The sequence below is a fragment of the Vigna unguiculata genome, chromosome 3, assembly GCF_037176805.1.
Source record: "Vigna unguiculata cultivar grain cowpea cultivar isolate G323 ecotype 2 chromosome 3, ASM3717680v1, whole genome shotgun sequence".
Lineage (NCBI taxonomy): Eukaryota > Viridiplantae > Streptophyta > Magnoliopsida > Fabales > Fabaceae > Vigna > Vigna unguiculata.
The window spans coordinates 68,728,220-68,753,677 of record NC_140794.1 but is presented as its reverse complement, the minus strand read 5'-3'; the positions used below and the strand labels follow the sequence as shown (position 1 = coordinate 68,753,677).

The window sequence follows — 25,458 nt, the reverse complement described above, 5'->3', positions numbered from 1 at the left end:
ATAAATTTATTTTTATTGAAAACTAATTTCTTTCCAAATACACAAATTTAAAAAAATTAATAAAATTTAAACTAAACATAAAAATACATTATATTTATAAACCAATTTTATTTACATAATAAAACTTATATAGTGATATTTTTTAAAATTATTTGTAGTTATCAACTCGTTATATCAACTAATTATATTAAATAATTTTAATCTAATAAATTAATTTATTAATTTAAAAATTATAAATTAAAGTTTTATCAACTATCTTATTAACATTAATTAACTTATTATCCACCCATTAATTTATAAAATATTTTTTAAAAAGACAGTTTATACTAAAATAATAGCGATTCTTGTAAATATAATTGTCTCATTTCTATAAAAAGCTAGATGTGTTTGCATGTGAATCCCTAAACACTAATTTTGACAATTCTTATAGGGTTACAAAAATCCACAAATACCCACACATATCTATAAATATTTAAAAAAATATTTTGTTTTATTTTCATCGATTAAAAAAAACAGAAGTAATCAACATAAATTTAAATATGATATTTATTTATTTATTTTTAATAAACATAAATGAATAAAATATTATATGTAAAAAAAATACATTAAGTCAAACAAAACTATAAAACTTTGAATTGATATTATCTTCTTTACCTTTCTGACATTAAACACCTTTAATTATTAATAATCCAGTAGAAGAACAAATTTATTAAAAATATCTTATTAATTATTAATACGAAATTTTAATTGAAAAATAACTTTAACCACCTTAGTATAAAATATTTGTGCAATTATATAAGTAGGAGCACCCCAAATATGAGTATTAAGAAATTGCCACTCCCCATTAGCACGTGACTAAAATAAATCATCTTAAATATAAAACGATCCCAATTTAGATTCAGTTTTATCTAATTTCAACTTTATTCAATTAAATTTAATTCAACTATGTTAAGTTGACTTTTTATTTAGTAATTAATTCAACTCAACCTAATTATAAGGATATTGAATTAAGTTAAATGAATAAATTAAAAATATAATCACTTATAAAAAGAAATCAGAATAGTTTTTTAAAATGTTTTTAATTTTATAAAACAGCAATACTTAAGAACATGCATAAGTAATATTGCCGTGAGAAAGTATAAAATAAATTTTATAGTAAAGTTAGAAGATAATTGATATTTTTATTATAAACTGTTTATGTAATTTTTTTATCGCATTTATGAAATTGGAAACTGTTACGATTAAATATAGTGATCCACAACATGTACAGAAACCTAAATCACTTTGATGACATAAAATTGAATATATTTTATGATTCCTTTTACCAAGGTTAGCATTACATTAAACTTTAATTTTTGTTAAAATATTTTCCAATAACAGTTTAATACAGTTTTAAATAATTAAATAATAATTTGATTTGAAGTTCAAATTAATTAAATTAATTCAAAAATAGTCTAGAAATTCCGTTCACTTTAATCCTTAAAGACAGCTCATGAACTAAGTTTTCGTCTTTTTTTTCCAATCTATTGGCAAAGGCATGTCGAATTGACTATTTCATCTCATCACAGTTAGGTCCATTGGTAATAACAATAACTTCAATTAAAAACATAATTAATTATTCCTATTGAAAATATGTTTAGTATGAAAAAGAAAATAGACCACTTTTTAAAGTTGATAGATAAGAAAAAAATAAACCAAAAGAAAGTTCAAATATTTTATTTTCTTTTGTATTGAAAGGGAATATTGAAAGTGATGAAAAAATACTAAAAAAGTACGTAACTTGATAGGTGTTAAATGAGTTAAGTTGACTCACACAAATTATCTTTATTTGTTTCAAGTTTATTTTGGAGATGAATTAGTTCAATTTAATTTATTTTTAGTGATTTAAAAAAAAATTTAATTATTATCTTTATAATGATATTTAATAAATTAAATAAATATTTTAATAATATTAGTAGAAAAAAATGGTGACTAGGTCTCCTTATTTACCATATTTTGCTTTTATAATTTATTATATATATATATATATATATATATATATATATTTATACTGTCCATGTTCTTGTACGAATTAGAACTTTTTAGTTCATAAATTTTTGGCAGAAGCTAATTTACCTTGATGTCAGAAAATAGAAGATCTTTAATGATTCTTTTTTATCAGCAATAGGTTAGCATTTCATTGAACTTCAAATTTTCTTAAAATTATTTTGAATAACAATTTAATATAATTTTAAATAAGTAAATAATTAGTTGATTTTATACTGTTCAAATTAATCCAAAAGAAGTCTACAAATTTGGTTCACTTTAACCCTTAAAAACAACTCAGTTTATTTGAACCAAATATTAGTTTTTTTTTCTTCCAACCTATTGGCAATGGCATGTTCAATTGACAATTCCATCTCATCATAGTTAGATCCATTGGTAGGTAGGAGCAATAACTTCAATTAAAAACATAATTAATTATTCCTATATACGAAAGAACAAGACCATCTTTTTAAGTTGATCGATAAAAAATATTTTTATTTTCTAATTTTTTTTCTCATAAGTTTAATTTTGTCTAAATTGAATCTTAAAATAAAATATTTATATATAAATTTGAATTATTATTAAATTATTTTTTTATGCAATTTTGTATAATGTAATATTTATCGGTATATAGTAAAAAACATTTAAAATATTTTTAAACTTGAATATAATTTTTCTATAATTTAAAATAAAAATACTTTTTAACTTTATCAACTTTGTTTTATTGATGTTTACAAAATTATAAATGTTTTGACTGTGAAATTTTATTTATATTAATTGTGAAATATTTTTTATAATTTTTTTACTTTTATCCAATATTATTTAATATTATTTGGTATTATGATTTGAAATTTATAACGTTATAATATTTTTAGATATTTTACAAGAATATATCTTTTTAATAATTAATATTTTATAATATTATGCTTTTTTTATATGATTTTGTTGTTTTATAACATACAATTAATTGATATTAAAACAGTGAAAAAAAATATATATAACATATGGAGAATATCTGCCATCAAATGGAGATGATGATGAGACTAAAATCATATACCCCTTATGTATAAGAATAGGATAAATTTTTACTTTAAGAATTAATATGAGATAGTAAATCTCGTTCATAAGTTGTTACCATCCCTACCAAACATGATGGAAAGTTTGAAATAGAAACAATTTAAAAAATTACATTATAATTTAATAACTAAAAACATACTTTTTTTTATAATAAATAAAAATTTTATTTAATTCTCTAATTGTGTTCACCCTCTCTTTTTTTTCAATTTTATTTGGACGAGTTCTTCATTCAAAACTTAAAAGAAAAATAAGTTGGAATTTTGTTATTTCTAAGTTAAAAAAAAATCAAATAAATTTTACAAATTATAATTTTGTTTTGGAAATATATTTGTCATAAATTTATTAAAATATTGTATTTTAATAATAGTTAAAAAGATTAATTTTAATTTTTTATTATAATAAAACAAAAGTAAACATGGATACTCCTAAGAACATGTTTCCACCGATACTAGTGTCAATTTATTACTTACATGATAAAAGGTTATACATTTTACCATGTATATTTTAATGTATTGAAGAATCATATTGTTGTATTCTTAACAGTTAAAAAAATTAATTGAACAAAAAAAGTCACATTATTTTTTTCCTAAGACTTAATTATTAATTTAATCTTCTAATTTGTTGTTTTTGTTTATTTTGGTCTCCTTAGATTTAATTTAATCCTCCAAATTTAATCTTTCAATTGCTTAAAAATATCAATTTGGTCTTCTTATTACTTTTGATTCAATTTAATCTTTTTTTTTTAACAATCAAATTTTGTCCTCTAATTTGAGACCAAATTAGTAATTAAACTTAATTACAACTTATATATACACGTTAAAATAATATTTTAATAATTTGATGTGTAAATTTTAAAATTTTATTTTAATATATATATATATATATATATATATATATATATATATATATATATATATATATATATATATATATATTTGGTTTCAAATCGAAGAGAGGACAAAATTGAATACAAAATAATAAAGGAATCAAATCGAACCTTTCTAAGAGAGATTGGAGGATTAAATTGAATCAAAAAATAATAAGGAAACCAAAATGAACCAAACTAATAAATTAGAAGACTAAATCACTAAGACATTTTTAATCTAGGAACTTAATTGATTTTTTTTATTAAAAGATCAAATAAAACAAATAAAGAGAAAGGGTAATCTAGTCTTTTGACTATAAGACTAAGACCCTGTTCTTTTGAGGGGATGTACTGTTCAAAAGGATTGGAGAGGAAGGTATGGAGGGTGATCACTTTGTTCTTTGTGGGATGATGCAAGTAAAAGACAGGGATGGATCAAAGGGATGGCTAAAAACTTTCATCCCTCTACTCGAGAAGAGATTAGAAAGTGATAGATATAAAATTACCATTTTATTCTCATCATATTTATTTTTACCTCTTTTATCCTCGTGTTGTCTTCTTTCTTTTTTTCTTCACATAAATTTATATTTTAATTTTAGTTTTAATTTATTAATAAAAATAAATAAAATTTTATTATTAATAAACATCTAAAAATCTAAAGTTAAAAATATATAAACAATATATAATTCTATAAAATTTGAAAAAAAAAATTATTAAAAAGTGTTACCTATATTATTAACAAACATAATCAAATTAAAAAAAATATGTTCATATCAAAAAACAAACAAAAATTATATTTCAAAGACTTAAAAACAAAAAATATATATAACATAAATAAATTATATATTTTTATTATTTCACACAATTAATAGAAATTAAATAAATTATTTTAAATTATTTATATAGCATTTTATATCACTTTTAACATTAAGGATATTTTAGTAATCTCATTTTTTTATCTATTAAATTTGTTTAATATGTCACATCACTCAATTCAATCATAAATTTTCACGAATTTCACTCTCTAATATACTCTAAAATCACCTCCTAATTCCTTAAAAAGAACAACATCAATTTTACCCTCTAATCCTTCTTATCTCTTCCTTTCCCTCTCCTTCTAATCCTTCCTTCCAAAAGAACAAAGCCTAAAGCTAAGTTTTGTTGCTATGGAATAAATGTGACAATTAGAAGAATGAGTGTTGATATTCAAATTTATAAATGGTTAGGCATAGAATGAATCATCATCGGAGTTAGGTCCCAAACTATAAATTCAATAGGATTTCTTTTTGTTTATAAAAGATATTAAAATTTATAAATGGTTCGGCATAGGGTGAATCATCATCGGAGTTAGGTCCCAGACTATAAATTTGATAGGATTTTCTTTCTTTTATAAAACACGCCAATATTAATAAATAATAAAATATAAAATTGAATATAGTAAATAAAAGTATTAAGATATTTTTTTCTCTTCTTGACTTATTTAGTGTGTGTTTGTCTCCAAGTATATCATATCATTTGTTTATGAAAAAAATAAAAAATTAAACACAAACTCGTCATTCTACCTTAAGTTCTCATCTGTTTTATTTTATTTTTGAAGAAAAATACAATTCCTATTATCCTATTTGGTAATAATATATTAATTTTATACGGCACATTTTTATTGTCATAAATTCAACTTTTTCACCTATTCTAAAGCATCATAATAATAATTTAATTAGTCAATGAGAGAAATCTCTTACTAAGATTCAAAGAATAACATGTTTTATATTATTTTTTAGAACATGATGCAAGAAAACATTCTCAAATATATAGAAATATCCAAAAAAGTTAAAATTATGCAATTTTATTATATTAATAATAATGATTAAATATATAAATTTTAAATATATTATTTTGATTGTATAAAATTATAGAAAAAAGATAAAGAAATAAGAAAATAAAAATATGTGACTATTTGTTTCATTTCATTTCAAATATCTGAAGAACACACATAAGAATCAGAAGAAATGAAGAGTCTGTCATTCATTTCAAATAAAATAAGTGAAAAAAAAAATGCAAAGATGCATGTAACATAGAGGATTTTTCTTTTATGAAGTCTCAAAATTTTAATTATAGCTCTACTAAACTTTGGAAATAGGAATCAAGATTCAAAATACATATATTTAATTAAAGCTTAATAAAATTTTAAATTAAAAATTAGAGTATTTTAATCAAGTTTTTATTATAAAAATTGTTAAGTGCTTAAATTAATCTTCTTTACCAAGATAGGTATGTAGGTTACTTTTATCTTTTGATCTCTAACTTATTAATTAAGTCGTCCTGTACTTTTTTTTTTTGTTTTTTAAGTATGAATTTCATTCAATACCCAAAGTTGAAATATATGAATTAAAATTTAATTTAATATCTTTATTACACCCAATAATTTTTGTTACTTCTGAAAAAAACAAAAAGGGAAAAGTTAAGATAGTTGAAAGGCGTAGGTTTAATTATAAATATAAGACCGAAATGTAAACTAACATAGAAAAACACAACATAAAACAGAGAGAGAGAGTGGAAGAAGAAAATGTTAGGAAGTGAAGCGCATTCATACTCTCCAGTTCTGAATGCATCAAGTGGTGCTGGCTATGTCACCCCTATTGGTGGACTCAACTGCTATGTCACTGGTTCCAATTTCACCTTGTGCACCATTCTTCTTGTTGCCGATATTTTTGGTACTCAATTAATTGTCTTCTAAAAATCAACAACATTTTTATTTTATTTTGCTTATGTAATTTTATTGAAGTTCCGAAAATTGAACTGTGAACTTTGTATGCTCAATTTGTGTCATAGGAATCAATGCAACAAATTTCAGGTATGTTGTTTACTTTCTATGCTTATTCTATTATGATGTGTTCCCCTCACAACTCATAAATATTTGTGCAGGAATCTTGCAGACAAGGTTGCTGCAAGAGGATATTACGTTGTAGCTCCTGATTTATTTAATGGCAACCCTTTTGATCCTGATGATGTCAACAGACCCTTATCTGTTTGGTTACAAGATCATCCACCGGTTAATTCTTACTTAACGATACTTGTTTGTTTATGCTTCATTTAGCAAGATAAAAAAAATGGTGTTTCCAATTTTCAAAATCCAATTTTGGCACAACATAGCCACCAAATTCGAAATCGTGCCTTGTTTGTAAATAGTACTACCTGTTAAATTTGTAGGAGAATGCTTCTGCAGATGTAAAACCTGTTCTTCAAGAGTTAAGAAGTAAAGGTTATTCTCGGCCAGGAGTGGCTGGTTTTTGCTGGGGCGGTGAGTGGTTTCCACTTATCTGTGTTATTTCTGTAACTACTCATGGATCAAATGTTAGGGGTAGTAACTTGGAAGAATAAGACAATTTTTCAGGAATTTCTAGAGTTTTTAGTTTAAAAATAATAAAAGTATGTTTGGTTGAGAACTATTTAATTTTTGTAGAAAAATTGAAAGGTTTTATGATAAAATATATGGTTTAAATGTAGAATTTTAAAATTCTTTTTTTTCCTTTCTCTCAGGTAAGGCCATGTCCGACCTTGGGAAAACCAACTATGTGAAAGCTGCTTCGCAATCACATCCATCATTTCTCGAAGCGGATGACGTCAGAGGTATGGGTTTTCATCAATGTTCAGATTATTTCGTAATTTACATATTTTATTTAGGGTTCCTTTTCTGCTTCTAAGGATAGATTATTGATCTTATTTTCAGGTATAAAGGTTCCTTTTCAAATTCTTGGTGGTCAAAATGATACAATGACTCCTCCATCCAGAATAAGAGAAGCTGAGCAAGTCCTACGAAATGCTAAACCTAAGGTATCATTAATCCTATTATGTTTATCAAAGTGTAATTTCTGAATAGATTTAATTAATAAAAACCTTAAATATAAAAATCCAAGTTACTATTAAGTTTTTTTTTTTTTTTTTTAAATTGATTGAGGGCTAAATTTATTTGTTTTGTGCAGGTTCCTTATCAGGTAAAAATATTTCCTAATGTGGAACATGGTTGGACTCTGTTATATGATCCTAATGATCCAGTGGCTGTGAAGGCTGCAGACAAGGCTCATCGAACGATGATAGCTTGGTTTGATAAATATGTTCGGAACTGAGAAATCTTGTTATGTGATATCCGTGTGTCTGTGTAGTTTTATTTATGAAAAAATAAAGTGTTATGACCAATCATAATAAGTACGTGATAAGTGTACTAGCTTTTAAGAATCTTAGTTTGACAAGTTCAACGAGATTCTGTGAAAGATATAATTTCAGTTTATCTATCTTATATGTTTAAATAAATGATTCACAGTAAACTCTGACCTGTTTCTATTAATGTATTGCTGTAATAATAGACAATGAAAATGTAAGTGTTTATTATGTTGTGTTTATATCAATTGATATGTGAAGATTTTATAAGGATAAATTTGGGAGAGTGGAAGGGAGATCTTTTACAAGGATACTTGTGTTTATATCTTTTTAATTTTTACTTCTCACTTTTATAACAAATTTTAATTAACTAGATTTTAGTTTAATTTTTTTTACACCATTATATGAAAATAACATTGATTATAATTAGTTAATACTTTACTTGAATTGCATATTAGTAGAGTTGTCAAAATGGGTTGGAACTCGCGAGCCAATCCTGCTCACTACGGGTTAGGTTGGGTTGAAATTTTTTTACAAATTTCAATACTGGTTGATTTTTGACCCGGCTCATTTAGAACACAACTTATGCAGGTTGAACCCGTGATGAGCCGGGTTGACTCATCAATCCGCAGATAAAAGAGTCACACAAGTGTTTTTTATTTATTTTTATTAAGTTGGGTTTTACATTTGGATCATGTTAGGTTGTTTTTTTTTATCCAACACATAAATAATTTGTATATATATATAATTTTTTATTTTGGTTTGTATTTGGATTGTATCAAAGTTTATTTATATTTTAATTAGGATTAGAATTTAGTTTTGATTGAAAAAAAAATTAAAAAAATAATATTTTTTTTAACTAAGTGAATCCGTGAGTCAACCTGTTTAACTCGCCAACCCGTGGTGGGTTGAGCCGAGTTCGAATTTTTTGGCTCGCTAAAAAGTGAGCTGGGTTGGATTGACTCACTAAATCATCAATTCGTGATGGATCGAGCTGGGTCGGACCGGGTTACCCATTTCACAACTCTATATATTAGTCAATTAAAAATTACATATATGTTTAGGTTAAATTAGTTAATATAGACAATTTCATTTAAATTATTTTTATCAATACATAAATATTTATAACAAAATTTGATTAAAATGATTAAATTCACGTATTTTAAAATATAAAAGATTAAATTAGTTCAAAATTTTAAAATAAAGTAATTCTAAAATTGACCGGAGGATAAAAACATATTTAACCATTTTGTCAATAAAGATACTTTTTATGAGTTTTAAGAATTATACATGTCCTAACCCACGATGTGCTGCCAAAGATAGTCGTTTTGAATCTTAACTGTGCTTCTTATAATATAAACACGGTCCAAACCTTTTCATCGTATTCAAAATAATCCATTTTTGTGATCTTGGTAGAAAAAAGCTCTCACATGAGTAACTACTTTTTTCTCTCAATTGTAGTTTAATATAATTGAATATGCTTTCAAGTTCTTCTTACATTTGCCTTTATTTAAGTAATGTTTGTTATCAATTGAGGGGTTATCATGTAAAATTTACCATCTTTCAATCCATAATTGTTTCAAATTTATACTTGATCGGAATGAACAAGTGTTATGTCCAATTTCATGTAGTTGAAAGCACTGTCAACAAACTCTTTCCATGACGTGAATTTCATTCCACTGAGCATTACAAAATGCTAGAAAAAAAAATGATTAATAATTTCTGCTCTAACAGATTACTCATCAGCAATTTGAACCATACAATAAATCTAATTTTAACCTTCTTCACAACACTATAACTGATAAATTTATCGGTCATTTAACCTTTTTCACTACAGACCACACGATATAGTTGTTGATGATAGAATCTGTGATAAATATATAAGAACATAATGGGAGTGGAATGTTAGCATAACACAAAGGAAAGAGAGAAAAATGGTAAGAGGTGATTGTTTTTCAAACCATCCAATCCTTAACGGAACCAGCGGTGTTGGCAATGTTACCAATATCGGAGGTGTTAATTGCTATGTCACTGGTTGCAGTCTCTCCGCCATCGCCATACTTCTTATTTCTGATGTTTATGGTATTCTTTCTTTCTGCTGCTTAATCACCTTATTACAAACATTTTTATTATTTGCTTATATCATTTTGTAAAGTTCCAAACATTCAACTTTTGCTTACTTATCAAGAAACCTATGACTTGGGTCATCGTTATTGGTTATTTTTGTGATAGATTTCCTTGAATGGTAGTGTTTTATTTATAAACAGAAAATCAGAAAAGAACATGATATTTTGCTGTCACTTGTTATCACTTGCACTGCTATTGCTGTTAATTCCCTGTTTGGTGCATCTATTGTTTTGCTTCTACCACTGTTTTTACCTTTAGCCCATATCTTCATTTAATTAACATGCTCAATTTGACTTGCAGGATATAAAGCACCACTTTTAAGGTATGGGTTATCTTCAATGTCTACTTTCTATGACTAATTTTTTGTATTGTTAAAGAGTTCAAGTCTATTGATTAAAAATAAGTAAGATGACTAATATATAAGTAAAAAGACTCAAAAACATATTATTTTAAGGTTTTGGATCAGAAATAATAGTGTTATGATCTCTTATATAAACTTGTTTAAGACTGATGCATGCCGAATTCTTAGAAAAACTTTACAATGGTAAGTTTAAGGATAACTAATATACAAGTAGAAACAGAATAAACCAGTGTCTCTCCTCATCACACGGATCTCTTTGCTTATTCTCTTTCACTCTCTATGATGCTAAATGTAATATGCTCCCCTGATAAGTAACAAACGTGTTATGTATTGCTAGGAAAATTGGTGACAAGGTTGGAGATTCTGGGTATTATGTTGTGGTTCCTGACTTGTTAAATGACGACCCTCTTGATCCTAAGAATTTGAAAAGGCCAAATAATGTTTGGTTAAAAGACCATGAACCGGTTAGTTCTTACTCAACGATACATACTTGTTTCTAATTGACTTGCCAAGAAAAAATGTTGTTGCTTCTTTTCTTCAAATTTCAATCTTGGTGTCCTTCTTTCAATTTTCTGAACTGATTTTTGAAGAGGAGTAAATGTTGATGCTTGCATTGCATATTAAATTTGCAGGGAAAGGGTGTTGAAATTGCAAAACCTATTATTAAAGCCTTAAAAAGTAAAAATGTTTCTGCTATCGGAGCTGCTGCTTTCTGTTGGGGTGGTGAGTATTGAATTGGGTTTCTTTATCGTATCTTGCAATTTCAGGTTCTCTTTGGTATAAACTCAGAATGTAATGTGGTTTTTCATTTCTCAGCTAAGACAGTTACTGGTCTTGCAACAGCCAACCTTACCCAAGCTTCTGTGCTATTACATCCATCATATATCACTGTGGATGACGTCCGTGGTATGTATGATTTTTCAATGTTTAGAGAACTTTTGATATATATTGGTGAAAGTTTTAGATATGACTGAAACTTCTTATCGCAACTTTCACATCCCACTTTGTGAATGATTAAAAAGTTTGAAAGATGAGCAAAGGCTGTGATGATTTAGTCTTGTTACCATTTTTGAATGATTCAGAGGTTTGTAATGAATTACTTTCAGGCATTAAAACTCCCATTGCTATACTTGGAGCTGAACATGATTCACTCTCTCCTCCAAAGCTTGTAAAAGAGTTTAAACAAGTCCTAGATGCTAAACCAGAGGTATGATGAATCTTGTTTTCTTTTTGTGGTTATGTACTGTCATTTCATAGAAATTAAGTACTGTAATTAATTTTGTCTAACGAAAAATTTATCAAATCTCTCATGTAGTTTATCACCTGTGTACCGATTTTTGTCTTGTGCAGGTTATTAGTTATGTAAAAATATTTATGAACGCCTCACATGGTTGGGCTCTGAGGTATGACCCTAAAGATCCAACAGCTGTGAAAGGGGCAGAGGCGGCACACAAAATCATGATAGATTGGTTTGATAAGCATCTAAAGAAGTGAGAAATCCAGTGTGTGATTTTCATCGTACCGTCGTGTCCCTGTTGGAGGATGGAGAATGCTACCTATTTCATGCTCTTTTATTTTGAAAAACTATATTGTTAGGACCTATGTTAAGGGAGTGACAATGTGATAACAGAAAAATAAGACAAGTGAGTTTTTCATCTATAAATGCAGAGAGGTATTGAGTTTGAAGATGTTATTTTGGTATCTTTTCTATTCTATTACCAATTCCTTATATTGTTCTACTTCTTCAATTACACAATAACACAACAAGTTCTATTTCTTTTTCACGCTTTATTATACTATCATACAAGAACAAGTACACCATTGTTAGTCTTCTTCAGCTTGATCACTATCATAAGGGAGTGAAAGTAGAGACTCAGTATACACAATCATTTGGGATCCTCTTCGACCATCGTAATAGGATCGATGCTCTAGAAACTCTCCTTCGTTGTTACATTTTACCAATCCACTATCGCCATCTGTTCTTCCTACAATATCACCATTTTTTGTAGCGCAAATCAGTGAGAAACATTTAGTAGGAATCTCATCAACAGGCACATCAACACTCCTAGTCCAAGATGAGTGTATTTTGTACTCTTTCATCACCCATATTTGTAGTGGACATTCATGATACCCCATAACGTGTACACAAAGAAAATCTCCAAGTACTCTCAACTCGCAAAAATCAAACTGGCACGCCAGATCCTCAGGCAGAAGTATCTCTGAGAAACTCCTTTCTGTTAAATCAAAAACAACAATAACATTCCTTGATGCATCGTTACTATAAGCCAACCAATGAATAGCACCGTTCAAGAGCGACCCCGTTCTGGGATCATCACAGCAATTCATGTAAGACAGATGAATGCCCTCAATTTCTTTCCACGCATTAGCTCTGACAGAGAAAAACTCCACTCGCGTTGTTACAGCTTCTGAGTTCACATCGTAGGAGGCTTGAACCACCAAGTAATCATCCGTTGAAGGGTCTGTTGGGTATTGGGCTCCCTTCCTATGTGGAGAAAAGGCCCAAAATTTGAGAAGCCCATGTCTCACTTAAACCTAGTGGAGAGGAGGCTATAAAATAAAGAGAGAGGCAGAACAATAGAGTCAGAATACACTGAAAGCCCTAACACATAGAGGGAGAGGTAGAGGGAAAATTCTGTTCACGTTTTTCATAGAGCTGTCGCAGTAAATTCGGCGCTGCGGATTCGTTCACCGTTGGATCGGGCTGAAATTTTTACAGCAGGTTCGGAACTCATTGCTCTTCATTCTGACCGGTCGGATCTTTGATACGAGGTCTGAGTTGGGAGATATTAATTTCGCACTGCAGCAGTGATTTGTAGAGGTTTTCCTCTCTTGTTCTTCTCTATTTGAAAGCTTTGTTGCTTTGTTATTTGGTTGGGTGTTGGCACTAATTTGTGCTATTGATTAAGACTCTTTTGTACTCTTGTTGATCATAGTGAAGCTATTTCTTTGGTCTGGACGACTCGTGGTTTTTACCCTTGATTTGAGGGGTTTTCCACGTTAAAAATCTTGGTGCCTTTATTTGTGCTTTTGGTGGTTTATTATTGCTGCTCTTTGATTATTGCTCCTCATAGATTCTTGCAAGTTAGGGGAAATTATATCCGCTGCATTCTCTGGTATATTGTTTGTTATTGTTTTCCCCATCAGAGTGGCATCAGAGCTCTTGGTTGGGCTATATTTACTTGCTTGAATGATGGAGGCAAATGCAAAGATGGTTGCTTTGAATGGTACAAATTATCATTTGTGGAAGGGCAAGATGAAAGATTTATTATTTGTCAAGAAATTGCATCTTCCGGTCTTTGCTACACAGAAGCCAGATTCTATGTCTGAAGAAGAATGGGACTTTGAGCACCAACAGGTATGTGGTTTTATTCGGCAATATGTTGAAGATAATGTTTATAATCATATTGCTAATGAGACACATGCCAGAGCTTTGTGGGAGAAGATTGAGTCTTTGTATGCTTCTAAGTCGGGCAATAATAAATTGTATTTGTTAAATTGCTTGATGAATTTGAGGTACAGGGAGAATTCTTCTATTTCTGATCACTTAAATGAGTTTCAAGGGCTCCTAGATCAATTGTCAGGAATGGGCATAAAGTTTGATGACGAAGTTATGGGATTATGGTTGCTTAATACTCTACCAGAGTCTTGGGAGGTATTTCGGGTTTCAATTACGAACTCTGCCTCGAATGGTGTTGTTTCTTTTCAGATGGCAAAGAGCGGTGCTCTTAATGAAGAGATGAGAAGGAAGGCACATGGTTCTTCATCTCAGTCTGAGATGCTTGTTACAGAAGCTAGGGGGAGAAGTCAGAAAAAGGAACATAAAGGTGGTAGAGAGAAGAGTAGGAGCAAGTCCAAGTCAAGATACAAGAATTTAGAGTGCCATTTTTGTCATAAAACTGGACACATTCAGAAATACTGTTTTAAGTGGAAAAAGGAGAACAAAGACAAGAAGGGCAAACAGAGAGAGAATGATCATGATGATGATGATCGTGTCACTACTGCTACAGATGGTGATCTTGTTCTTCTTCGTGACTTTGAGTCCGTTAATCTTGTATCTGATGAGAGCATGTGGATTATTGATAGTGGTGCTACACTGCATGTTACACCTAGGAAGGAGTTCTTCACATCTTACACTTCTGGTGATTTTGGAGTGTTGAAGATGGGTAATGATGGTGAGTCTAAAGTGATTGGTGTTGGTGATGTTTGCCTGCAAACCAACATGGGAGTGCAGTTGTTGCTTAAAGGAGTCAAACATGCTCCGGATGTCCGTTTTAATTTAATCTCTGTGCAGTTGCTTGATGATTGTGGTTATGACAATCACTTTGGTTCTAGTAAATGGAAGCTCACTAAAGGTAACTTGGTTATGGCCAGAGGGGAGAAACAATCTAAATTGTATTGGACTAAAGCTTTGGTTGCTAAAGACAGTGTGAATGCTATGTATATGGAGGCATCTTTGTGGCACCGGAGGCTTGGTCATATAAGTGAGAAAGGGCTTAACTGCTTAGCTAAAAAGGATGTGCTTATGGGATTGAGAAATGCAGAATTGGAGAAATGTTCTCATTGCATGGCTGGTAAACAAACCAGAGTATCTTTTAAGAAGCATCCACCCTCAAGGAAGTCAGAATTACTTGAATTGGTGCATTCTGACGTTTGTGGCCCATTAAAGGTAAAGTCATTTAGTGGTGCAGTTTACTTTGTTACTTTTATTGATGATTGTTCCAGGAAGCTATGGGTCTATGCTCTTCAGCGGAAAGGTCAAGTACTTGAAAAGTTCAAGGAATTTCATGCTATGGTTGAGAGGCAATCAGGCAAGAAGCTGAAATGCATCCGTAGTGATAATGGTGGTGAGTACCGTGGACCTTTTGATGTTTATTGCAGGCAGCATGGTATTAGACACGAGAAGACTCCTCCTAAAACTCCTCAGTTGAATGGTCTAGCGGAGAGGATGAACAGGACCTTGGTTGAAAGGGTTACATGTATGCTTTCAGAAGCAAAGTTGCCTAAGCACTTTTGGGGAGAGGCATTGCTTGCAGCTGTGCATGTTATTAATCTCAGTCCCGCAGTTGCTTTGAATATTGAGGTGCCAGACAAAATTTGGTTTGGTAAGAATGTTAGATATGATCATTTGCGTGTCTTTGGTTGCAGGGCATTTGTTCATGTTCCTAAGGATGAAAGATCCAAGTTAGATAAAAAGACAAGGCAATGTATCTTTATTGGCTATGGTGAGGATGAATTTGGCTACAGGTTTTATGATCCTGTTGAGAAGAAGCTTGTTAGAAGCCGTGATGTACAATTCATGGAAGATCAGACCATTGAAGACATTGATAAGGTGAAGAAGACCACACCCGAGAAAGACAGTAATCTCACTGATGGTAATCCGATGAGGTTGCCCACTCACAATTTGGAGAATGTTGAAACGGAAGCTCAAGACAATGAGCAACATGGTGATGTTGATGATCAACAGTTTGGAAGTGGAGTAGAGGTTCCAATTGATGATGCTCAAGAGGAACATGATGATGATGACGATCTTGGTGATATACCTGAATCACCTCAAGTCCAACTCAGGAGGTCTAATAGACAAAAACAACCTTCTACAAGGTATTCCTGTGATGAGTACATAACCTTGACTGACGGTGGAGAACCTGAGTGTTTTGAAGAGGCTTTGGATAGTGAAGAGAAGAAACAGTGGCTGGATGCAATGCAAGATGAGATGAAATCTTTGCATGATAATCACACTTACGACTTGGTGAAATTGCCTAAGGGCAAAAGGGCATTGGAAACTAGGTGGATTTTCAGGGTGAAACAAGATTCAAATTCTACACTTCCAAGGTACAAGGCCAGATTAGTGGTGAAAGGTTTCAGACAGAAAAAGGGTGTTGATTTCAATGAGATTTTCTCACCTGTGGTGAAAATGTCATCCATCAGAACTGTGCTAAGTTTAGCTGCTACTCTTGATTTGGAGGTTGAGCAGATGGATGTGAAGACAGCTTTCCTTCATGGTAATTTGGAGGAAGAGATATACATGAAGCAACCTGATGGTTTTCTTGTTAAAGGCAAGGAAGAATATGTGTGTAGACTAAGGAAGAGTCTATACGGTTTGAAGCAGGCTCCAAGGCAGTGGTATAAGAAGTTTGAGTCTTTTATGTGTGAGCAGGGTTACATGAAGACTACTTCTGATCATTGTGTCTTTGTTAAAAGTTTTTCTAATGATGACTTTATTATCCTGTTATTATATGTTGATGACATGCTTATTGTTGGAAAAGATATTTCCAAAATTGACAGGTTAAAGAAGACACTTGGCGAGTCTTTTGCCATGAAAGACTTGGGAGCTGCTAAAAGGATTCTTGGCATACATATCTCACGTGATAGGAGAGAAAAGAAGATTTATCTATCACAAGAGCAATACATTAGGAAGGTGTTGCAGAGATTCCAGATGGAAAATGCTAAAGCTGTGAGTACTCCTCTTGCTACTCATTTTAAACTGAGTGTTAAACAGAGTCCTTCAAATGAAGTTGAGAAGACCAATATGAGTAGAGTTCCTTATGCATCTGCGGTGGGCAGTTTGATGTATGCGATGGTGTGTACAAGACCAGATATTGCACATGCTGTTGGTACAGTTAGTCGATTTTTGTCAAACCCAGGTAGAGAGCATTGGAATGCTGTGAAATGGATTTTGAGGTATCTTCATGGTACAGTTGATATGAAGCTTTGTTTTGGAGGTGATAAACCTACTTTGATGGGTTACTCAGACTCAGATATGGCTGGGGATATTGATTCCAGAAAGTCCACTTCGGGCTATTTGATAAAGTTTGCAGGAGGAGCTGTGGCTTGGCAATCAAGACTACAAAGGTGTGTAGCGTTGTCTACTACAGAAGCAGAGTTCATTGCTATTACTGAAGCATGCAAGGAGGTGTTATGGTTGAAGAAATTCTTGCAGGAGCTTGGTTTTAGGCAAGATAACTATTCATTGTTTGTTGATAGCCAAAGTGCTATCCATCTTGGTAAGAATCCAACTTTTCATTCTAGATCCAAACATATTGATGTGAGGTATCATTGGATACGTGATGCTTTGGATGCTAAGTTGTTGGAGTTGAAAAAGGTTCATACAGATGATAATGGTGCTGATATGATGACTAAAGCATTGCCAAGAGGAAAGTTTGAAGTTTGTTGTGAGATCGCCGGTTTGGCGGTTATCTCCACATAGTTGTGAGGGGGAGATTTGTTGGGTATTGGGCTCCCTTCCTATGTGGAGAAAAGGCCCAAAATTTGAGAAGCCCATGTCTCACTTAAACCTAGTGGAGAGGAGGCTATAAAATAAAGAGAGAGGCAGAACAATAGAGTCAGAATACACTGAAAGCCCTAACACATAGAGGGAGAGGTAGAGGGAAAATTCTGTTCACGTTTTTCATAGAGCTGTCGCAGTAAATTCGGCGCTGCGGATTCGTTCACCGTTGGATCGGGCTGAAATTTTTACAGCAGGTTCGGAACTCATTGCTCTTCATTCTGACCGGTCGGATCTTTGATACGAGGTCTGAGTTGGGAGATATTAATTTCGCACTGCAGCAGTGATTTGTAGAGGTTTTCCTCTCTTGTTCTTCTCTATTTGAAAGCTTTGTTGCTTTGTTATTTGGTTGGGTGTTGGCACTAATTTGTGCTATTGATTAAGACTCTTTTGTACTCTTGTTGATCATAGTGAAGCTATTTCTTTGGTCTGGACGACTCGTGGTTTTTACCCTTGATTTGAGGGGTTTTCCACGTTAAAAATCTTGGTGCCTTTATTTGTGCTTTTGGTGGTTTATTATTGCTGCTCTTTGATTATTGCTCCTCATAGATTCTTGCAAGTTAGGGGAAATTATATCCGCTGCATTCTCTGGTATATTGTTTGTTATTGTTTTCCCCATCAGGGTCGTACCCAAAACCATAAAGAAACGTGCAAAACATGACATCCATATTCCATGCAATAGGTGAATGACACACTTGTTTGTGGATACCTGTTGAAGGATTCCACAAACAGAGACTTTGGCCACAGTCCATGATGGGGAAAACAATAACAAACAATATACCAGAGAATGCAGCGGATATAATTTCCCCTAACTTGCAAGAATCTATGAGGAGCAATAATCAAAGAGCAGCAATAATAAACCACCAAAAGCACAAATAAAGGCACCAAGATTTTTAACGTGGAAAACCCCTCAAATCAAGGGTAAAAACCACGAGTCGTCCAGACCAAAGAAATAGCTTCACTATGATCAACAAGAGTACAAAAGAGTCTTAATCAATAGCACAAATTAGTGCCAACACCCAACCAAATAACAAAGCAACAAAGCTTTCAAATAGAGAAGAACAAGAGAGGAAAACCTCTACAAATCACTGCTGCAGTGCGAAATTAATATCTCCCAACTCAGACCTCGTATCAAAGATCCGACCGGTCAGAATGAAGAGCAATGAGTTCCGAACCTGCTGTAAAAATTTCAGCCCGATCCAACGGTGAACGAATCCGCAGCGCCGAATTTACTGCGACAGCTCTATGAAAAACGTGAACAGAATTTTCCCTCTACCTCTCCCTCTATGTGTTAGGGCTTTCAGTGTATTCTTACTCTATTGTTCTGCCTCTCTCTTTATTTTATAGCCTCCTCTCCACTAGGTTTAAGTGAGACATGGGCTTCTCAAATTTTGGGCCTTTTCTCCACATAGGAAGGGAGCCCAATACCCAACAAATCTCCCCCTCACAACTATGTGGAGATAACCGCCAAACCGGCGATCTCACAACAAACTTCAAACTTTCCTCTTGGCAATGCTTTAGTCATCATATCAGCACCATTATCATCTGTATGAACCTTTTTCAACTCCAACAACTTAGCATCCAAAGCATCACGTATCCATGATACCTCACATCAATATGTTTGGATCTAGAATGAAAAGTTGGATTCTTACCAAGATGGATAGCACTTTGGCTATCAACAAACAATGAATAGTTATCTTGCCTAAAACCAAGCTCCTGCAAGAATTTCTTCAACCATAACACCTCCTTGCATGCTTCAGTAATAGCAATGAACTCTGCTTCTGTAGTAGACAACGCTACACACCTTTGTAGTCTTGATTGCCAAGCCACAGCTCCTCCTGCAAACTTTATCAAATAGCCCGAAGTGGACTTTCTGGAATCAATATCCCCAGCCATATCTGAGTCTGAGTAACCCATCAAAGTAGGTTTATCACCTCCAAAACAAAGCTTCATATCAACTGTACCATGAAGATACCTCAAAATCCATTTCACAGCATTCCAATGCTCTCTACCTGGGTTTGACAAAAATCGACTAACTGTACCAACAGCATGTGCAATATCTGGTCTTGTACACACCATCGCATACATCAAACTGCCCACCGCAGATGCATAAGGAACTCTACTCATATTGGTCTTCTCAACTTCATTTGAAGGACTCTGTTTAACACTCAGTTTAAAATGAGTAGCAAGAGGAGTACTCACAGCTTTAGCATTTTCCATCTGGAATCTCTGCAACACCTTCCTAATGTATTGCTCTTGTGATAGATAAATCTTCTTTTCTCTCCTATCACGTGAGATATGTATGCCAAGAATCCTTTTAGCAGCTCCCAAGTCTTTCATGGCAAAAGACTCGCCAAGTGTCTTCTTTAACCTGTCAATTTTGGAAATATCTTTTCCAACAATAAGCATGTCATCAACATATAATAACAGGATAATAAAGTCATCATTAGAAAAACTTTTAACAAAGACACAATGATCAGAAGTAGTCTTCATGTAACCCTGCTCACACATAAAAGACTCAAACTTCTTATACCACTGCCTTGGAGCCTGCTTCAAACCGTATAGACTCTTCCTTAGTCTACACACATATTCTTCCTTGCCTTTAACAAGAAAACCATCAGGTTGCTTCATGTATATCTCTTCCTCCAAATTACCATGAAGGAAAGCTGTCTTCACATCCATCTGCTCAACCTCCAAATCAAGAGTAGCAGCTAAACTTAGCACAGTTCTGATGGATGACATTTTCACCACAGGTGAGAAAATCTCATTGAAATCAACACCCTTTTTCTGTCTGAAACCTTTCACCACTAATCTGGCCTTGTACCTTGGAAGTGTAGAATTTGAATCTTGTTTCACCCTGAAAATCCACCTAGTTTCCAATGCCCTTTTGCCCTTAGGCAATTTCACCAAGTCGTAAGTGTGATTATCATGCAAAGATTTCATCTCATCTTGCATTGCATCCAGCCACTGTTTCTTCTCTTCACTATCCAAAGCCTCTTCAAAACACTCAGGTTCTCCACCGTCAGTCAAGGTTATGTACTCATCACAGGAATACCTTGTAGAAGGTTGTTTTTGTCTATTAGACCTCCTGAGTTGGACTTGAGGTGATTCAGGTATATCACCAAGATCGTCATCATCATCATGTTCCTCTTGAGCATCATCAATTGGAACCTCTACTCCACTTCCAAACTGTTGATCATCAACATCACCATGTTGCTCATTGTCTTGAGCTTCCGTTTCAACATTCTCCAAATTGTGAGCGGGCAACCTCATCGGATTACCATCAGTGAGATTACTATCTTTCTCGGGTGTGGTCTTCTCCACCTTATCAATGTCTTCAATGGTCTGGTCTTCCATGAATTGTACATCACGACTTCTAACAAGCTTCTTCTCAACAGGATCATAAAACCTGTAGCCAAATTCATCCTCACCATAGCCAATAAAGATACATTGCCTTGTCTTTTTATCTAACTTGGATCTTTCATCCTTAGGAACATGAACAAATGCCCTGCAACCAAAGACACGCAAATGATCATAGCTAACATTCTTACCAAACCAAATTTTGTCTGGCACCTCAGTATTCAAAGCAACTGCGGGACTGAGATTAATAACATGCACAGCTGCAAGCAATGCCTCTCCCCAAAAGTGCTTAGGCAACTTTGCTTCTGAAAGCATACATGTAACCCTTTCAGCCAAGGTCCTGTTCATCCTCTCCGCTAGACCATTCAACTGAGGAGTTTTAGGAGGAGTCTTCTCGTGTCTAATACCATGCTGCCTGCAATAAACATCAAAAGGTCCACGGTACTCACCACCATTATCACTACGGATGCATTTCAGCTTCTTACCTGATTGCCTCTCAACCATAGCATGAAATTCCTTGAACTTTTCAAGTACTTGACCTTTCCGCTGAAGAGCATAGACCCATAGCTTCCTGGAACAATCATCAATAAAAGTAACAAAGTAAAGTGCACCACTAAATGACTTTACCTTTAATGGGCCACAAACGTCAGAATGCACCAATTCAAGCAATTCTGACTTCCTTGAGGGTGGATGCTTCTTAAAAGATACTCTGGTTTGTTTACCAGCCATGCAATGAGAACATTTCTCCAATTCTGCATTTCTCAATCCCATAAGCACATCCTTTTTAGCTAAGCAGTTAAGCCCTTTCTCACTTATATGACCAAGCCTCCGGTGCCACAAAGATGCCTCCATATACATAGCATTCACACTGTCTTTAGCAACCAAAGCTTTAGTCCAATACAATTTAGATTGTTTCTCCCCTCTGGCCATAACCAAGTTACCTTTAGTGAGCTTCCATTTACTAGAACCAAAGTGATTGTCATAACCACAATCATCAAGCAACTGCACAGAGATTAAATTAAAACGGACATCCGGAGCATGTTTGACTCCTTTAAGCAACAACTGCACTCCCATGTTGGTTTGCAGGCAAACATCACCAACACCAATCACTTTAGACTCACCATCATTACCCATCTTCAACACTCCAAAATCACCAGAAGTGTAAGATGTGAAGAACTCCTTCCTAGGTGTAACATGCAGTGTAGCACCACTATCAATAATCCACATGCTCTCATCAGATACAAGATTAACGGACTCAAAGTCACGAAGAAGAACAAGATCACCATCTGTAGCAGTAGTGACACGATCATCATCATCATGATCATTCTCTCTCTGTTTGCCCTTCTTGTCTTTGTTCTCCTTTTTCCACTTAAAACAGTATTTCTGAATGTGTCCAGTTTTATGACAAAAATGGCACTCTAAATTCTTGTATCTTGACTTGGACTTGCTCCTACTCTTCTCTCTACCACCTTTATGTTCCTTTTTCTGACTTCTCCCCCTAGCTTCTGTAACAAGCATCTCAGACTGAGATGAAGAACCATGTGCCTTCCTTCTCATCTCTTCATTAAGAGCACCGCTCTTTGCCATCTGAAAAGAAACAACACCATTCGAGGCAGAGTTCGTAATTGAAACCCGAAATACCTCCCAAGACTCTGGTAGAGTATTAAGCAACCATAATCCCATAACTTCGTCATCAAACTTTATGCCCATTTCTGACAATTGATCTAGGAGCCCTTGAAACTCATTTAAGTGATCAGAAATAGAAGAATTCTCCCTGTACCTCAAATTCATCAAGCAATTTAACAAATACAATTTATTATTGCCCGACTTAGAAGCATACAAAGACTCAATCTTCTCCCACAAAGCTCTGGCATGTGTCTCATTAGCAATATGATTATAAACATTATCTTCAACATATTGCCGAATAAAACCACATACCTGTTGGTGCTCAAAGTCCCATTCTTCTTCAGACATAGAATCTGGCTTCTGTGTAGCAAAGACCGGAAGATGCAATTTCTTGACAAATAATAAATCTTTCATCTTGCCCTTCCACAAATGATAATTTGTACCATTCAAAGCAACCATCTTTGCATTTGCCTCCATCATTCAAGCAAGTAAATATAGCCCAACCAAGAGCTCTGATGCCACTCTGATGGGGAAAACAATAACAAACAATATACCAGAGAATGCAGCGGATATAATTTCCCCTAACTTGCAAGAATCTATGAGGAGCAATAATCAAAGAGCAGCAATAATAAACCACCAAAAGCACAAATAAAGGCACCAAGATTTTTAACGTGGAAAACCCCTCAAATCAAGGGTAAAAACCACGAGTCGTCCAGACCAAAGAAATAGCTTCACTATGATCAACAAGAGTACAAAAGAGTCTTAATCAATAGCACAAATTAGTGCCAACACCCAACCAAATAACAAAGCAACAAAGCTTTCAAATAGAGAAGAACAAGAGAGGAAAACCTCTACAAATCACTGCTGCAGTGCGAAATTAATATCTCCCAACTCAGACCTCGTATCAAAGATCCGACCGGTCAGAATGAAGAGCAATGAGTTCCGAACCTGCTGTAAAAATTTCAGCCCGATCCAACGGTGAACGAATCCGCAGCGCCGAATTTACTGCGACAGCTCTATGAAAAACGTGAACAGAATTTTCCCTCTACCTCTCCCTCTATGTGTTAGGGCTTTCAGTGTATTCTTACTCTATTGTTCTGCCTCTCTCTTTATTTTATAGCCTCCTCTCCACTAGGTTTAAGTGAGACATGGGCTTCTCAAATTTTGGCCTTTTCTCCACATAGGAAGGGAGCCCAATACCCAACAGTCCAAAAGCACAAACCCCCTACAAGAACCTAGGATTTGATCCCAGTAGAATTCTGGCTGCAGAGAGTTGAGGTTTAATGTAGCGGAAGCAGAATCATCGTGGAGGGGTGCATTGAAGTCTATGGATCGGGCTTCAGGGACAATAGATTCCAATAACAAAAGTCTCTCCGTGCTTGCTGCAGCAAGTTCAAAATGTGAAATTGCAAAGTTGGGATCAGAGATTAAAGAAAACCATGATCTACAGACACTTTTGAAACGAACCAGAGACTTGACCGGCAACCTCAACAATATCTGAATAATCAAAGCCCACGGCAGAACAGTGGTCCTCCTTCTCCTTACTCCTCTTCTATTGGTTCTCTTCATTTTACTTTCCTTCATTGTTCTGCATGCAGCATATGACTCGATATATAGAGAAGATAGAAGAACAGGACATAGCTGTTCCTTCTCTAGTACACTTCCCAAGCCTTTTCCTTCTTCAGTACTTTTCCTCAATGACCAGGTCATCCTTATCCCTTCAGTACATACCCCAAAATAAATGCGTCAATGGTCAACTAAATCATGCATATTTGCTTGCATTCACTAATATGATAAGGGTATTATATTCGATATATCAATATGTTTATTTTAAAATTAATAAAATATAATATGATATATATACATGATATATAAATATCAAAAAATATATATTAATTTTTTAAAATATAATAAATGTATGATTATTATTGTATGAATCCAACTTAAAATTATATGTATTAAAGTTGTCAACATAAAAAAATATGAATTATTATCATTGTAAAAATACAACTATTAAAAAACTCTCAAATAATGATTAATTTTAGTAACAAAAAATATGTTAAAGACTAATCTCTTAATTAAAAACCAATTATTTTGGTAACAAAAAATTTAGTGACCAACTTAAAAACTAATTCTTTTGATAGTCAAAACCTGGTAGCTAATGTTAATAACCAATTTAGAAATCAATTCCTAATGAAAACTATTTTAATTATTAATTTAGAGACCAATTATAATTTTTTAGAACTATTTTAGTTGTTAATTTTTAGTTTTAAAATTGGTACTTAAATTGATTACTGTATAATGACTAATTATTTGTTGTTACTAAAATTGGTTATTATTCAAAAAAATTCTTGTACTGTAATTTTATAAATTAGATACTTTACTAAGAAGTATCGATAAAATATCTTAAAGTATCAGATAAGGATACGTGTCAAACACATATACGTAATCCAAATTGAAGGATCGATGCATCTTAGCTAAGGTGGTGGAAAGAATGGTCAACTATTACTTTAGTCTAAATTTTTATAATATATGAAATTTTTTATTATCGTGTATTTA

At 32.8% G+C, this 25,458-nt stretch overlaps 3 protein-coding genes across 3 annotated transcripts; 2 read left to right on the top strand and 1 right to left on the bottom strand.

Annotated features, from left to right (window-relative positions):
• Window positions 1–6,475: 6,475 nt before the first annotated feature.
• Window positions 6,476–8,348, top strand: LOC114179700 (endo-1,3;1,4-beta-D-glucanase-like). Its single transcript, XM_028066115.2, has 7 exons — window positions 6,476–6,678; window positions 6,797–6,818; window positions 6,890–7,016; window positions 7,175–7,265; window positions 7,505–7,594; window positions 7,695–7,798; window positions 7,948–8,348. Exons 1-7 carry the CDS (start codon window positions 6,531–6,533, stop codon window positions 8,089–8,091), a joined length of 726 nt encoding a protein of 241 aa, XP_027921916.1. The 5' UTR covers window positions 6,476–6,530; the 3' UTR covers window positions 8,092–8,348.
• Window positions 8,349–9,987: 1,639 nt separating this feature from the next.
• On the top strand, window positions 9,988–12,303 carry LOC114177064 (endo-1,3;1,4-beta-D-glucanase-like). The gene is made up of 7 exons (XM_028062294.2): window positions 9,988–10,204; window positions 10,550–10,571; window positions 10,948–11,074; window positions 11,243–11,333; window positions 11,427–11,516; window positions 11,717–11,817; window positions 11,961–12,303. The coding sequence occupies exons 1-7, from the start codon at window positions 10,057–10,059 to the stop codon at window positions 12,102–12,104; spliced, it is 723 nt and encodes a 240-aa protein (XP_027918095.1). The 5' UTR covers window positions 9,988–10,056; the 3' UTR covers window positions 12,105–12,303.
• A 75-nt stretch (window positions 12,304–12,378) lies between these two features.
• On the bottom strand, window positions 12,379–24,614 carry LOC114177063 (F-box/kelch-repeat protein At3g23880-like). The gene is made up of 3 exons (XM_085671146.1): window positions 24,111–24,614; window positions 18,540–18,664; window positions 12,379–13,091 (listed from the first exon to the last, which is right to left on the bottom strand). Exons 1-3 carry the CDS (start codon window positions 24,607–24,609, stop codon window positions 12,435–12,437), a joined length of 1,281 nt encoding a protein of 426 aa, XP_085527272.1. The 5' UTR covers window positions 24,610–24,614; the 3' UTR covers window positions 12,379–12,434.
• Between the last annotated feature and the right edge of the window lie 844 nt (window positions 24,615–25,458).

Excerpts from the sequence above, each read along its gene's own strand:
- LOC114179700 (XM_028066115.2), top strand. The coding sequence starts at position 6,531 with ATGTTAGGAAGTGAAGCGCATTCATACTCTCCAGTTCTGAATGCATCA. Across the intron at positions 6,679-6,796 it reads TCTTGTTGCCGATATTTTTG|GAATCAATGCAACAAATTTC; the intron begins GTACTCAATTAA and ends TTTGTGTCATAG. Across the intron at positions 7,266-7,504 it reads GGCTGGTTTTTGCTGGGGCG|GTAAGGCCATGTCCGACCTT; the intron begins GTGAGTGGTTTC and ends CCTTTCTCTCAG.
- LOC114177064 (XM_028062294.2), top strand. The coding sequence starts at position 10,057 with ATGGTAAGAGGTGATTGTTTTTCAAACCATCCAATCCTTAACGGAACC. Across the intron at positions 11,334-11,426 it reads TGCTGCTTTCTGTTGGGGTG|CTAAGACAGTTACTGGTCTT; the intron begins GTGAGTATTGAA and ends TTCATTTCTCAG. Across the intron at positions 11,517-11,716 it reads CACTGTGGATGACGTCCGTG|GCATTAAAACTCCCATTGCT; the intron begins GTATGTATGATT and ends AATTACTTTCAG.
- LOC114177063 (XM_085671146.1), bottom strand. The coding sequence starts at position 24,609 with ATGACCTGGTCATTGAGGAAAAGTACTGAAGAAGGAAAAGGCTTGGGA. Across the intron at positions 18,665-24,110 it reads TTGTAGGGGGTTTGTGCTTT|TGGACTGTGGCCAAAGTCTC; the intron begins TGGACTGTTGGG and ends TTTTCCCCATCA. Across the intron at positions 13,092-18,539 it reads TTCTTTATGGTTTTGGGTAC|GACCCTTCAACGGATGATTA; the intron begins GACCCTGATGGG and ends CAATACCCAACA.